This window comes from Hyperolius riggenbachi, chromosome 9 (assembly GCF_040937935.1).
Source record: "Hyperolius riggenbachi isolate aHypRig1 chromosome 9, aHypRig1.pri, whole genome shotgun sequence".
NCBI classification, from domain to species: Eukaryota; Metazoa; Chordata; class Amphibia; order Anura; family Hyperoliidae; genus Hyperolius; species Hyperolius riggenbachi.
Genome location: NC_090654.1, coordinates 197937466 through 197953678, shown reverse-complemented (window position 1 = coordinate 197953678; position 16213 = coordinate 197937466). Strand labels below are relative to the sequence as shown.

At 41.7% G+C, this 16213-nt stretch overlaps 1 protein-coding gene across 8 annotated transcripts in view; it reads right to left on the bottom strand.

Annotated features, from left to right (window-relative positions):
• The window catches only part of STRN3 (striatin 3), a 128191-nt gene that overhangs the window by 76421 nt on the left and 35557 nt on the right, over nt 1-16213 (bottom strand). For all 8 annotated transcript variants that reach the window (XM_068253868.1, XM_068253869.1, XM_068253870.1 and 5 more), the window contains exon 2: nt 1804-1907. In XM_068253868.1, the coding sequence (XP_068109969.1) occupies nt 1804-1907 (104 nt within the window). The remainder of the gene's footprint in view (nt 1-1803; nt 1908-16213) is intronic.

Sequence of the window (16213 nt, the reverse complement as noted above, 5' to 3'; positions counted from 1 at the left end):
AGCTTCCCGAGAGAAGCTGTCACTTTTTCAGCGGGTGAGAGGAATCAGTGTTCGGGCACCATAGCCCGATTCACTGATTACCTGGCTAACGAACCGCGGGCCGGGAGGGCGCGTGCACGCGCTCGATCGGCCGCGGGAGCGTGCATGGTTCCTGGACGTAGTTTCTACGTCCAGGAACTAAAATAGGTTAAGTATCCCTTTAAGAGGGGTTGCAAGAATCATTTTTATTAATTAATGGAATTGGGCGTCAAAAGATCTAGTACAAGTCACAGTCACTTTTTCACCAAAATAAACACACTTACATCACACATGTTGTATCCTATCTATAGAAAATAGATTTGCTCATTTCTCCAGTCATTTAAAAACCAATGCTGAAATGACCATCCTATCATTTCTAATGTAGGACTGTAAATTAAATGCAGCTCTTTGAAGTGGAGTCTCAGTCTCTCCCCCTTCCAGTGTCTCATCAGCTGCTCACATCACTTCTCAGAGCCACACAGACTGCATCCAAGAAGACTTACAGCCATGCATCTGTGCCCATCGTTCTAAGGGCCAGCACTTACAGTGATGAAAGTACGCATCCGAACTCCTGTAGCCGTGCCATGCATGGCTATGGGGATTCAGGTTAGTGCTGTGGTAAAATGCAGCATGCTGTCCGAATCGTGCGGGCATCCAATTCAGAAGGCAAGGAAATCAATAGAATATGCAGCATTTCCCTGCTCCAATTGCTTGCAGGGATACGCTGCAGATTCCACAGCAGTGAAAATAGGCCCAAAGAGTATCAGTGAAGAATGGAAAAATTCTTCACTGACCCTGGAAGAGGAAGCCGTGCTAGCAAATTAAAACCACTAGATAGAGATAAATATACTGGCTTAGTAACACAGATGTCCAAACATTGACTAGAAACTAGTGGCATATCTAGCTGCAAAACTTTCAAAAGTTTATGATTATTTATTCCTGTGATACAATGAGGGCAGCCATGCTCTGTTTGTCACATTGTCACAGGCTAAGGGCTGGAGATGCTATCAGCTTGCCTGTGTGTGAATTCAGTCCCCTCTCCTCCTCCCCTCTGAAATCAATGGCTAGTAACACCTCCCCCTCCTGCCCAGTCTGAGCTCCTGTAAGCCCATGCTACTGTCTGAACATTCCAAGGCACTCAGAAAAGCTGTGGGCGTGGCTTGTTTGGTTTATAGGGAATTTGAGTATTAAAACAAAAAAAGGATTTGGCTTGAGGAATGCCCTATAAACTATATGAAAAGAACACAATTATGCAATGAGTAAAAGTTTATTTCAGATCCACTTTAATTTAATTGCAGAGATTCCACTTCTTGGGTCACACTGGATATTTTTGAGTTAGAAAATCTTCCCATCATCCCTAAACTGATTATGTATCAAGGTTGTGGAGTTGGAGTCGGAGCAATTTTGGGTACCTGGAGTCTTAGTCGGAGGTTTCATAAACTGAGTAGTTTGATTATTTTTGTACCAAATCCCCAGCCCTGTTATATATAACATAACACATTTGGGAACCCTTCATGAAGCAGGACAGATCATTTTGGAAAGTTTTTTTCCAGTCCCCTACCCTGAACTGAATCCTTATACACTATTTAGTTTTTTTCATTAATTTAGTCCATCATTAATATAACTATAGCCACGTGTGAGACAGTCACCAAAAATTCTAGCCCCCACAGCAAAAACAGGAACTCTGGATTAGTTCTGACAAGCTAACATATACAAAATAGTTGAATGGAACAGGATGAGCAGCTTTCTCAGGTGCGTTATAAATACACATTTCTGCCTTCTCACCTCTCTTGCTTCAATGCATATTCTAACATTTTTATTCTTCGTACTAAATCCTTCTTCAGGTTTTCTTGACCTTTTCTTTCACCTTGCAGGAAAGCTATCCGTGCCTAAACGCAAACAAGAACTAGAATTAACAAGAAATCTCATTCTCCTAAATGTTAATCTTGAAGCATTTCATAGGTTTCTTGAAAATGTACAAATTTATAATAATTTTTAGGGACACCTCTACACTGGAACAAAGGCTAGACTATGATATGAACAAAGACTTAGAGACACTGAAGCGAAAAAAAAAATGATGATATTATGATTTGTATGTGTAGCACAGCTAAGAAATAAAACATTAAGATCAGATACATCAGTGTAATTGTTTCCAGTACAGGAAGAGTTGAGAAACTCCAGTTATCTCTATGCAAACAAGCCATTAAGCTCTCCGACTAAGTTAGTCTTGGAGAGGGCTGTTATCTGACTTTTAGTATCTCAACTGTTCCTGGACTATTTACTTTTCCTCTGCTAGAGGAGAGGTCATTACTTCACAGACTGCTCTGAAAGACTCATTTTGAATGCTGAGTGTTGTGTAATCTGCACATATTATAGAATGATGCAATGTTAGAAAAAACACTATATACCTGAAAATAAAAGTATGAGAATATTTTCTTTGCTGCTAATCTTCTAGTAATTATTCATAGTACACAACCAATTCACTATATCATATATTTTTTTTCGCTTCAGTGTCTCTTTAAAGCAGACATGAAATCAGAACTTCCTCTCGGCTTTAAAAAATAAGCAACAACATAATAACCTTTCAAGAAAAAAAAAATGTCTTTGTTACAGCTGATCATTCCTGCAATAAATCTGCAGCGTGTCTACTTCCTGCTTTCATGAAAGCAGACATAGGGTTAACACAGGATTTAAATTAGCTGCTCTGTAGGGGCAGCGAACTGACACAGCTAAGAAAGCAATTTACAGTTGTGATTAGTCACAGACGAGGGGAAATTAGACCAGCTAAACTCTCTAAATACATACAGGGTGCATTTCTCTGTTTCTCTTCGGTCATGTGCAAGTATTCAGGTCCACATTAAATGTACACATTAATCCTGGATGCAGAGTCTATAAACTGGGACTCATTAGGAGAAGGAGAGTCCCATCATGCTGCATATTATATAGTTTTACCACCCATTTCCTGTCATGTGATCCAATACAATAAATTGAATGCAAATTAACCACTTCATAAAAAATGGATGTTTGTAAACATCATATTTGTGCACCATTAGTTTATAGAACATTTATATAAACGTCCATCCTGCCAAAGCGAATGTGTGCCTGCATTTTAACTCTTCAGCATATGGCATGAAGCGGTCAATACTGATCTCTAGACACATTTTGAAATCTGTAGGGTAGAAGGGAGCATACTTACCTCCTCTCTAGCAATCATAATGCATGAAAGTCCTCTTATAGGTATAGGTATAGATAGATATATATATTGTATATGTCCCTATATAGAATATACAGGATCTTCTCAAAAAATTAGCATATTGTGATAAAGTTCATTATTTTCTGTAATGTACTGATAAACATTAGACTTTCATATATTTTAGATTTATTACACTACAACTGAAGTAGTTCAAGCCTTTTATTGTTTTAATATTGATGATTTTGGCATACAGCTCATGAAAACTCAAACTTCAGTTGTAGTGTAATGAATCTAAAATATATGAAAGTCTAATGTTTATCAGTACATTACAGAAAATAATGAACTTTATCACAATATGCTAATTTTTTGAGAAGATCCTGTACATATCAGCTACTGTGATCGGAATGAAGTTCAGTCCTTGGTTATTCTTTAAGTCCATAGCAGAAGCCCCCAGACTTCCTCCAAAACAGTGCTATTTTGCACTAGCACAATAATAAATACTCATATTCATATACTGTTTGATTGCTAGCAACAACATGCATCAGAAGACACCCACTACATAACAAGATGCAGTGTTCTCCCCAAGCTCCAAGTCGGTTGCTCCACCTGGCTTATTTTGGTGAGCACCTGGCTGTCATCGGCTCACCTCCTCATCCTCCTCCTATGCTGTAAGCTGAGTTGCATCGGCCTTGCATTCCCCCCTCGCTCCCCACCCAGCTACTTTTACATGCCACTGGCTGGGAAAAAAATTCTGGGGAGAACACTGTAGTTGTGATTTCCACTACTCAGAGTTTACTCTGATTGGATGGGTTTATTATACGTATTCTTTATCAGGAACAAAAGATATGCCTGGCATGCTACTTGGCAGCTGTATGAGCATGAAAAAACACATCGACTAGGACCAGCCTGAACAAGATACCTTACAAAATGACCCTGCAGCAAAGTTCATTCAGTATTTGCTGAATCACATCACACCCTGGCACATACCACACTGATAAATCACAGGGCTATCAAGGGCAGAGAACTTTTGTTTGCTTGGAACTGTGCAGAGTTCAGTGAACTTGAGGTCTCCAATAAAGACTTTAGATTCTATGCCACAGGTCAAAACACTATACAAATCAAAATTAGTGCAACACCACAACGAAAAAAATGTGTGCATGGGGGATGAGCCTCGTAATATTTACAGTACGTACACTTGTATCTAGCAGATATCTAATGTACAGAGAAAAGTCTCAATGTGACTATTTCTGTTCGTTATGCACCAAACTTAGAACCAAAGAACATCTCATCTGCTAGTTCATGGCCAACTGCACATTCTTCAGAAACCATGCATGGTGTTTATATTTGGTCAGAAATACCTCATGTATAAATACGGTATGATGAGCTAAGCCATACTATATACAGACACAGACGAGCAAATGTCGTAAAAATGTAAATTGCTCAGAAGTTTCGCTGCTGATCATTGTCCACTTTAAGGAGTTGAAAACATTAAAACATGGCATCAGGACATTATGAATGCATGAACTCTAAATGTCACTGTATACAGTTGTGGGACAACTGTGTCCATGATAAGATCAGTGTCTACTCCCTATTAGTATAGTGGTGCAATCTCCTCTATCAAACCGACCCAACTGTCAGAGCAATCACCCCGGGCTTAATCCTGGATGCAGAGTCAGCCTCTGCACCCCTTTACCCACAGTGATGTGAATCTCTGCCCAGTTTCCACTGCTAAGTCTTAGGAAAATGGAAAAGGAAAGAGAATGGAGCAATACTGCTTCATTGTGGCCAAGCCCATTAGTTATTATAAATGTAAAGTTCTTCTCAAGCTACAACAAAAAGACAGCAGAGCTTGTACTGCCTAACAACTTTCCCTGCTTAGCTCCATGCAGTGTTTTTTCCGTAGTGTAGGATATCGCAGACCACCTAACCCTACCTAGCATCTGACCTGTTGAAATTTGGATAGCAGCTAGTCCTAGATCACCATGGAACAACATTGGGTGGCTTGTGAATACATGAGCCACCCACCATTAATGGAAGGGATTTCCGCTTGTATCTTGGAAACCTCTGTAACCATACACGTCCTATCATGTCTAACCATAATACATACCACAACATGAGAATAGCTGCTCGTAAACATTACAGCAAACACTTTATTGTGAATAAGACAACAACAATACACACACACACACACACACACACACACACACACACTTTTAGTGGGGATCTTGTTTTTAAATGCTGCATTCAAGATTTCCAAGTTCCAAGTCACTCCAACAATTATACTGTAGTTCCAAGCATTGTTGCCAAGGTCCTAGTACTACAGGGAAATCTAATTATTTTCCCTCTTCCACCAGTCCTTCACCCTTTACTCCATTCCAAGCTCTACAATCACCTCAATAGTACCGATAACCCCGCCAAACTTTTTAGGATTTGTGCAATAAAAATTCAATTTTGTACATTTTTAAACTTCATGCACTATGTGGCGAATTGGTAACATAAACACAGAATAAGTGCCTTTCTCAAGGATACTTTGCCTGCATTTGTCGATTGGTAAATGTGGTGGCAAAAATATAAAGTGCATGGTAACCAATGCTTGGAGCCTTGCAAATAAAATAGACGAACTAGAGTTCATTCTGAATGACAAAGGCTATGACGTGGGAATAACCGAGACATGGATGGATGAAAGCCATGACTGGATAGCTAATTTAAAAGGATACAATGTGTTTAGAAGGGATAGAACAGGGAAAAAAGGTGGAGGGGTTTGTCTCTTTGTTAAGAATTCTTTTATAGCTGTCCTCAACGATGAGATGGAGGAGGATTGCGAAGATGTGGAGTCCGTTTGGGTAAATATTCATGGTGGAAATAAAAGTTGCCAATTGCTTATTGGGGTATGCTACAGACCACCCCTTATTGATGAAGCTGCAGAACTGCGATTACTACAGGAGATTGAAAAAGCTGCAAGTAAAAATGAGGTCATAATTATGGGCGACTTCAACTTTCCAGACATTGACTGGGGTATTGAGGCTACCCATTCTGGTAAAAGCAGCAGATTTCTGGCAGCACTACAGGACAATTACTTGACTCAAATGGTAACGGAACCAACTAGGGGGAATGCGTTACTGGATCTGATCATTTCTAATAGACCAGATAATGTATCAAATGTGCAGGTTCAAGAACATTTGGGAAATAGTGATCACAACATGATAACATTTGATCTGGTGACTGATAGGCCACGGGGCAGCGGGACCACTAAAACTATGAATTTTAGAAAAGCAAACTTCAATCAAATTAGGCAGGCACTAAGTTTGGTAAACTGGGATAATGTACTACAAGGGGAGGACACTGAAGGGAAATGGCAAGCTTTTAAACTTATCCTCAATCAATATTGTAGTATGTATATCCCATATGGAAACAAAATGTCTAGGAATAAAAAAAGGCCTCTATGGATGAATAGAAAGGTTAGGGATAAAATGAAGAGGAAAAGGAATGCCTATAAGGTCCTAAAACAGGAGGGGACCGAGGCTGCACTAAGCAATTATAAGGAGTGCAATAAAAATTGTAAAAAAGAAATTAGGCTGGCAAAGATCGAAGCTGAAAATCAAATCGCTAGGAATATCAAATCTAACCCAAAAAAGTTTTACAAGTACATCAACTCTAAAAAAAGAAAGGTTGACTGTATAGGAATCCTAAAGGATGAGGGTGGGAACTCGATGGTGGATGACAAAGGTAAGGCAGAGTTATTAAATGCTTTCTTTGCTTCTGTCTTCACAAAGGAAACAGCACTGTTGCAAATTACAGAGGCAGAAGAGTCTCAATCTTCTAACTGTAATATTAAATACTTAATGCAGGAAGAAGTAAAGGCAAGACTAAATAAATTAAAAATAGACAAGGCACCTGGCCCGGATAGCATGCATCCTCGGGTCCTAAGAGAATTAAGTTCAGTTATAGCTAAGCCCCTTTATCTTATCTTTTGTGACTCTCTTGCAACTGGCAGAGTCCCAGTGGATTGGCGTACAGCCCACGTTTTCCCATTATTTAAGAAGGGCAAAAAATTATAGACCTGTAAGCTTAACATCAGTTGTATGCAAACTATTTGAGGGGTTACTAAGAGATACTATACATGACTTCATAGTAGAAAATAATCTTATTTCTCAGCATCAACATGGGTTTACTAAAGACAGGTCCTGTTTGACTAACATGTTTAGCTTTTATGAGGTAGTGAATGCTAATATGGATATTGGGAATGCTGTAGATGTGATATACTTGGACTTTGCAAAGGCCTTCGACGCTGTTCCCCACAGAAGTCTGGTGCAAAAGTTGAGGATGCAAGGACTGGGGAAGTGTTTGTGTGCATGGATAGGGAACTGGCTAATGGACAGAAAAAGAGTGTGGTCAATGGATCGTACTCAAAATGGGAGACTGTTAGCAGTGGGGTCCCACAGGGGTCTGTACTGGGTCCAGTGCTCTTCAATTTATTTATTAATGACCTAGTAGATGCAGTAGTGAGCAATGTTGCTATTTTTGCAGATGATACAAAATTGTGCAGAATCATCAACTCTCAGGAAGATAGTGTCATATTGCAACAGGATCTGGATAGGATGGCTATATGGGCACATACATGGCAGATGAAGTTCAATGTTGACAAATGTAAAGTCATGCATTTTGGTCGTACCAATGGTCTAGCACCATACAAAATAAATGGGATACAGTTGGGGACATCAAACTTGGAGAAGGACTTAGGAGTACTCATCGACAACAAGTTAAATAATCGTACTCAATGCCAAGCCACTGCAGCTAAAGCGAACAAAATTTTGGGATGCATTAAAAGGGAAATAAAAACTCGAGATGCTAGCATAATATTGCCCCTGTTTAACTCTCTAGTAAGGCCACATCTGGAATATGGAATTCAGTTCTGGGCACCACATTATAAAAAAGATATTGCAGTTTTAGAGCAGGTGCAGAGACGAGCTACAAAATTGATACGTGGGATGGAAGGTCTCGCTTACCAAGAAAGGTTAGATAAACTGGGTTTATTTAGTCTAGAGAAAAGATGCCTTAGAGGAGATCTAATTAACATGTATAAATACATCAGAGGGCAATATAATAGCTTGGCGGATGAGCTTTTTGTCCCTAGGCCTTCTCAAAGGACTAGAGGACATGATCTGCGCATGGAGGAAAAACATTTTAGCCATTTATTTAGGAAAGGGTTCTTTACAGTAAGCGTGATTAAGTTGTGGAATGCATTGCCACAGGAAGTCGTTATGGCAAACTCTATACCTGCATTTAAAGGGGTCTTAGATGCTTTCCTTGCGTTGAAAGACATCCATGGCTACAATTACTAAGTTATGCCTAATGATGTTGATCCAGGGATTGTATCTGATTGCCATCTGGAGTCAGGAAGGAATTTTTCCCTTTTGGGGCTAATTGGACCATGCCTTGTGGGGTTTTTTTCGCCTTCCTCTGGATTAACAGGGGTATGTGGGGGACGGGCTGGAATTGTACTTTGTACTGGTTGAACTCGATGGACGTATGTCTTTTTTCAACCAAAATAACTATGTAACTATGTAACAATGGAAAACAGCCCTACTTTTTCATTATCTCACTTGATTGTTTTAAGTGCCAGGGTACATGATCTTTATCACATAGTACGGGCCACATGTAAATTGCTTGTAGACAGAAAACATACATGTATTTTGTTTATAAGCAAAGCATGTACATTGAACTCAAGACAAGACACATTTATATTATGCTTTTCTCCTGGCAGACTCAAAGTGCTTGAGCTGCAGCCACAGGGAGCTCTCAGTAGGCAGTAACAGTTAGGGAGTCTAGCCCAAAGACTCCTTACTAAATAGTTACTGGTTTACTGAACAGGAAGATTTGAACCCAGATATGTGTCTGAGCCTTTAACCCAGTGTTCTCCCCAGGCTCTATTAGCCGAATGCTTCACCCAGCTAATTTTGGTGAGCACCCGGCTGTCATCGGCTCGCCTCCTCCTCTGCTGTAAGCAGAGTTGCACCAGCCCTGCATTCCCCCTCACTCCCCACCCGGCTACTTTTTCATGCCACCCACCTGGAACAAAAATTCTGGGGAGAACACTGCTTAACCAGTACACTATCTAGCCACAGTATTCCTTTATAACTAGGATACTGGGTAATTAAAGGAGTCTGAAGCGAAACAGAAAAAAAAAACGTATCTGGGTCCTATAGAGCCTTCCCGTTCCTCATGTTCACCCATTAGACTGCTCTCTTCCACTTTTGGTGGGCTACGGAAGTGCTCGGGCTCCTGAAGACAGGCCGCTCCATACTGCGCACATGCAAGTGACCTCTCTCGTGCACTCGCATGTGCATTGTACAGAGCCACCTGTCTTCAGGAGGACTCGGGCTTCTGAAGCCTCCCGCAGCTGGGGGCCTTGAAAAGAGCAGCTTGCTGGGGAACAAGGGAAGCGTGAAGAGAACTGGTAGGCTCTATAGGACCCAGAGCCTTCCCTCTCCTTAGGTGAGTATTTTATTTTGTTTTTCATTAACGCTTCAGATTCTCTTTAAATGCTCACAAAGGCAAAAAGAACGATGTAAATGGCTCCACCCACTATCATGAAGTGATGCATTATGGGTGTTACCTATTGAACATAAAATAATCACATGTAACTGCCACCTGTCTTAAGAAGGCAATACTGCATTTTGTAATGCAGTGCAATTGGAAAGTCTTCTACGAGCAGTTCACATTGCATCAGTGTGTTGAAAATGATTAGTAGTTACAAAGCAGAACATACGTGTGTTGCTAGAATCACATGCGATGACACGCACAAATGCAGGTCAAGCGTTGATGTTGATGCGTTGATGTGCACTGTTAGTAAAGGGACACAATGAAGTACTTCCACATGTATGCATTTGTGGACCTTTAAAGGGAGGTCGGGGGAAAATGAGTTGAACTTACCCGGGGCTTCTAATGGTCCCCCACAGACATCCTGTGCCTGCGCAGCCACTTACTGATGCTCTGGCCCCGCCTCCGGTTCACTTCTGGAATTTCAGACTTTTAAGTTTGAAAACCACTGCGCCTGCGTTGCCGTTTCCTCGATCCTGCTGATGTCACCAGGAGCTTACTGCGCAGGCCCAGTATGGTCTGTGTCTGCGCAATAGACTCCTGGTGACATCAGCGGGATTGAGGACATGGCAACGCAGGCGCAGTGGTTTTTAGACTTTGAAGTCTGAAATTCCAGAAGTGAACCGGAGGCGGGGCTGGAGCATCGGTGAGTGGCTGCGCGGGCACAGGATGTCTGCAGGGGACCATTAGAAGCCCCGGGTAAGTTCCACTCATTTTCCCCCGACCCCTAAAGTATCTCTAAGTTGTACATTTTCTTTGCATGTGTCACATCCCATACCACCACATTTTTTCGGCCTATTTCGAGTTGCATTACATCCACGGTCTAACGCAATGCATCACCCCAGTGTGAAACTAGCCTTTCTATTGGTTTTGCTAATACCCTTGTTCGACATAGCATAGCAGCTAAAACTGACCAAAGAAAATAGGCTACTGTATAAATATAAGATGCTAACGTGACCGGAAGCAACAAAAATATAAACAGTAACTATTTAAAAGAAAAAATCTTTTTGGAAAGATAAATACAGCACAACAAAAACACAAATGTCTAAATGTGTTGCTTGCTCTGGCTACCTTTACATTACTACAATGTGCCATTCACACAATCATGAATGTAAATGTTTATCCAGCAGCTATGGCCATTAGCAGCTGACTCACCATGAAATGGATGGAATACTTCACATACAAAGCACAATATGTCTGTACATTCTTATGTTCCCATAAGCAATGCTACCATACCATGCTGAGCAGAGGCCATCACAATGAACAGGGAATGTATATACAGTACCTGAACAACTGTTTATGCCGTGCTTGTTTATGTACCTAATTCCCTAGACCAACTTCTCGCAGGTGATGGACTGGACATCTGTGAAATGTCAGGCAGAAGTTGTGAGTAGTTATTCATGCAAATGTGGCCAACCACTCACACGGCATAGCAATTAGCAATGTGAACTATTATTAGCTATCCTCCTTTTGTAAAGCATCAACATACTGTACAGAGCTGTAAATGAAAGTCTAAGAGCCCTTTCAGACTATGTGCCTTACTTTAAGCATGCATTAATCTGTTTTTCTACTCAACCGACAACCAAAACATGTTGTGTGCACAAAAAATGCATGCAGCCATGAGTCAAAACATTTTCTGAATAATTACAAAATAGTACAGGTTCATTAAAAGACATGGTCTGTGCATGCGTTATGCATGGCTTTAACCTTTTAGCAGTTTCAAACGAGACATCTGAATCGAAACCCTGCTCACATTGTGACCTTTGCCGGCAAACCTTGTTTTTGCTGCCTAGTGCAGCCTTGCAGAGCGGCACAGAACACGATCATAGTTACCTGTCCCAGACGGCTGGATTGGCTTCTCCTCTGCTCCACCCACGGCACTGCACTCCCAGCATTCTCTTTTGACCATGTCATGTCATACGTGATCGGAAGTCAGAAGAGAATGCTGGGAGTGCAGTGCCATGTGTGGAGCAGAGGAGAAGCCAATCCAGCTGTCCAGGACAGGTAACTATGATCGCGTTCTGTGCCGCTCTGCATGGCTGCACTAGACAGCAAAAACAAGATTTGCCAGCAGAGGCCACAATCAGCTCCTCCTCTCCTGCACCTGCGGCAGTGAAACATTCCGACATGTCTTCTGGTTTGCGATCACGATATGAAGTGATCGGAAACCCAGATGATGGTGTCAGATTTTCAGCATCACCCGGTGGTGGAAGAGGGGTGATTGATTCCATCTTCCAACACTGGGCAGTGCTGCAACGGTAAGCCCATCATCTGGGATCCGATCACTTCATATCATGTGATCGCAAACCAGAAGACATATCGGAATGTTTCACTGCCGCAGGTGCAAGAGAGGAGAAGCTGATCCAGTGTCCGGACAGGAAACTATGATGGCTACTTGGGCCGCCTTGCATAGCCCGCCCGGCTGGGGAAGGCACACTCCCCAGTGGCAGAAAAAAAAATTCGAGCCTGCACATTACAAAGTTGTTTTTTTACTTACCCGGGGCATTCTCCAGCCCAATAAGCACGGATGCGTCCCTCGCGGGTCTCCCACGGTCCTCTGTTTAGCGGCAATCAGTTCCGGTATCTGGTTCAGTGACGTCAGCCGGGGTCTTCTGCACATGTGCAGTAGATCCGCGCATGCACAGAAGACCCCAGCTGACCCAGACTGGAGCTGACTGAGCCAGTTACAGGAGACGCATCCATGCTTATGGGGCTGGAGGAGGCCCCGGGTAAGTAAAAAAAACATTGCATAGTGAGGTCTCTGGTTTTCTTTAAGTGGGGAGGAGAGAAACTGTAGATTCATTCCTCAGTAGTTAAAAGCCTCTGAATGGTCCAGAGAATTCACAGATCCTTGTATAGTGCACTCTGCCTGTTGCTTGCCCTTGGCCACACCCAAAAGAAACCTACTGTACACATTTATAGAGGGACCCTGTGCTGGAACAGTGGGTTGTAGGAGAAGTAACTTTGTTTTAACCCACTTCAGGTGTCCTTTAAAATAATGCACATGATCTGAAGGGGCCCTAAAGCTACATACACATCATATTGCCATTAGTTAGGAAAAGAGAGCTTTTTTGATAGACTGTCCCAAACCCACCAGAGCAGAATGTTGTGTTCCATTGACATGCAGAAAGCCAGAGCAATTGGCATCCCTCATCTGGAACATCTAAGGAAGCTCCCACAGTAACAATAATTTTCAGGCAAGAGCAATCTAATCCACAAGTTCACTATAGATGGAGGACAGCGATATGGGGGTTTCTGTACAGGTAGTCGCCGACTTATGAATGACCCGCTGATACAAAAAGCATGGATTCTGTGATTTTGTAGGAACAAGTCAACATTTGTTTTTTTTCAAATTGTATTTAGTTTTGAGAAGATCAATTTTAAAAAATTCAAAGAAAAAAATAGCTTTTAAACTTGTGTAAGCAGGTACAGGGGGCAGAGGCGACAGAGAGAGTAACACTGGAGGCACAGAGGAGGTACAAGGGACAGAGATTGCACAGTATTCCAACTTAAGAACAGATTCACGTTAAGAAGGAACCTACAGTTCCTATCTTGTTCGTTAAAGAACAAGCGACACCCATGCTAACCTAGAAATAAAAAACACATATATAAGTAGATAAATACTACTTCTACTTACATAACAGATGTATAGTGCTATCCACGTAATGATTCTTGTGAATTTTATAAAGGAAAAGCAGAAAAACCTATTCTAGGCAGTGGCCATCTTGCCAAGCTAATGCTGACATCATATCCTCCCTGAGGGCTGGTGCACACCAAAACCCGCTAGCAGATCCGCAAAATGCTAGCAGATTTTTAAACGCTTTTTTTTATTTTTATTAAGGCGTTTTGCTAGCGTTTTGCGGATTGCTGCTGCGGTTTTCAGTATAGTAGATTTCATATATTGTTACAGTAAAGCTGTTACTGAACAGCTTCTGTAACAAAAACGCCTGCAAAACCGCTCTGAACAGGCGTTTTTCAGAGCGGTTTGCGTTTTTCCTATACTTAACATTGAGGCAGAAACGCATCCGCAATCCAAAAAATGCCTCACCCAGGCATTTTTCGTTTCTGCAAAACGCCTGCCGCTCTAGTGTGCACCACCCCATTGAGATACATTGACCAAGCAGATCCGCAGCCGCAAGCGGATCTGAAAACGCCCAAAAAGCCGCTCGGTGTGCACCAGCCCTGACTCTTGTTTTCCCCCTCCCTTCTCTTGCTCATTCATTAACTGCCCTCCTCCCAGAGTCTTCAGACACTCCCACTGAGGTGTATACTAACAACTGCACTGTCTTTTTCTTTTTTTTTTATTTACACATCCAATCACTGAGTCACCTCAGCCTTGCTTGTAAACACAAGTAATCAGAGGGTGTTTCTGATAAGCAGCTAAGCAGGGAAATAAATGGAAGAGGAATATATTATAGATAAAAAGAACTGCCAGCATTCAACTCTTTGGCACCATTTGGCACTAGGGCCAGTGCTCCTAAAGTATGTAATAACTCCAAACCATTACACAAACCAAAGCATTACCTGGTACTCATACTATGGTGTGTGATCTGGTTTTCTTGTATTCCTGTATTGTCATATTGCTGTATGTCACCCCTAAATATTGTCTGTAACCTAAATTAATGTTCAGCGCTGCGTAATATGTTGGCGCTTTATAAATACAATAAATAAATAAATTACAGCAGAAAAAGTTTTGCAAGTTTTGAATGCAAGATTACCATCCTTATCACTTAATAAACTCAGACCAGTTGCTATTGAAATTATATTTTTATGGTGACAATACCACTTTAACCAGGGACTAATAAAAATTAACCAGGTTAATAAAAATGCTTTATATGTTCAGCAGTACTGATAAGTTTATCCATGCCCAGGAGAAACCCATTTGGCTTGCAAATAGGTAAAGAGGGTTCCCTACCCTGGATCGGTGGGTTGCAGAAGGATCCACAAATCATCCAAATGCTTCCCAATACTAAGGTAGGTGTCAGGAATATATTGGGGTGCTGATGCTGTTAAGGATAATACAGTAATATATTTTCATTTTCCCATTTTTATATCTGCTGTGGTATGTCAAAGTTGTAGATATGCAGGCTAGATTCATGGACTGTTCAGGTGATTGTGTGGGTGGGTCACTAGACCAACATTTGCATCTAAAGAGGACTTCAGTGAATAGAGCTTGGGTAATCAGACAATGGCAGAAGTGAAGTGTTGAAGTCCTTGACACTTGAAACATTTACACTTCTGTTGAGGAAGTGAAGAACTCTAGACTAAGTCAGGAAGAGTCGCTGCACCAAAAGTTGACATGTGTGTTAAACACTATTTCATTGGGAGGAAATTGAATTATTGGTGGAGGTGCAAACTATACCCTGTAAATCACATCTATGGAAATGGGGTGGAAATCTCTGTAGACTTTAAAAACGGAGACAGGAAAAAGCCTTAATCAAGTTTCCACCTGGAGTTGAAAGCCTCACTTCACAATCTTTTGATGTATAGACTTTTACCTGGAAATGGAATATGTCGGAGATTTAATTAAAAACTAGTTTGTCCCCTCCCCAAGGAAGGTGCAGCCTCCAGGCGTATCTCACAGTATAAAATAGCAGCTAGGATAACCACAACTTGTAGTTCTTGGAGGTAGCTCACACGGCTAGAACTAACCTGGTTCCTGACCAGAAGTGCGTCAACGCCAGATCGATACGCTGGTACGTTTATTTCCCCGTTTATTTTGGTAAGCAAAATCGCTTTGTGTGTATTTTTGTAACTTATCTTTGTAACTTTTTATTTAGTTTTTTGTAATCTTTTGTATATAATCTGTTCTGCATTGTTCCACGTTTTTTATGGAATATTAAATTGTTATTTAAGAAGCTTGACTTCTGCTGTGCTAAACTAACACTCATAGCCTAGAAGAGATTGAAGTGCAACTGTGTATAGTCCATGCCTAATTGTATGCTTGAGCAACACTACCATATGAAATTGTAATTGCATTGTGTGTGGGGGCGTTTGTCATATGTTGGCCTAAAGCGCGCAGCTGACCCAACGTATGAAAAACGCCAGTGCGAGTAGCGACAGCAGAGTGGCTAGCAGTATCGTTCGGAACGACTGTTAGTGGGTTTTTGCTTCACTACAGTGTAAGATTGCAACTGTGTGCGTGTGTGTGCGTGGCGTTCCCGTTTTCGGCCCAAACACAAAGCTGACCCGAATACGAAAACGCGGAGTGCGCGCTGAGGACTCGACAGCAGAGTGGAAGTGTCTAGCGAACATCTAGTGGTGGCAGTGAGAGGTGTTCTGAGGGGTCCCAGCCTTGTTTTAGCTCGAATAAGGCTGCTCCGCGCTTGATCTGGTCAAACCCGCAGTCGGGAACCGTATACGCAGGCGTGCCGCAGGCCGGTTCCTGACAGTAGGTATATA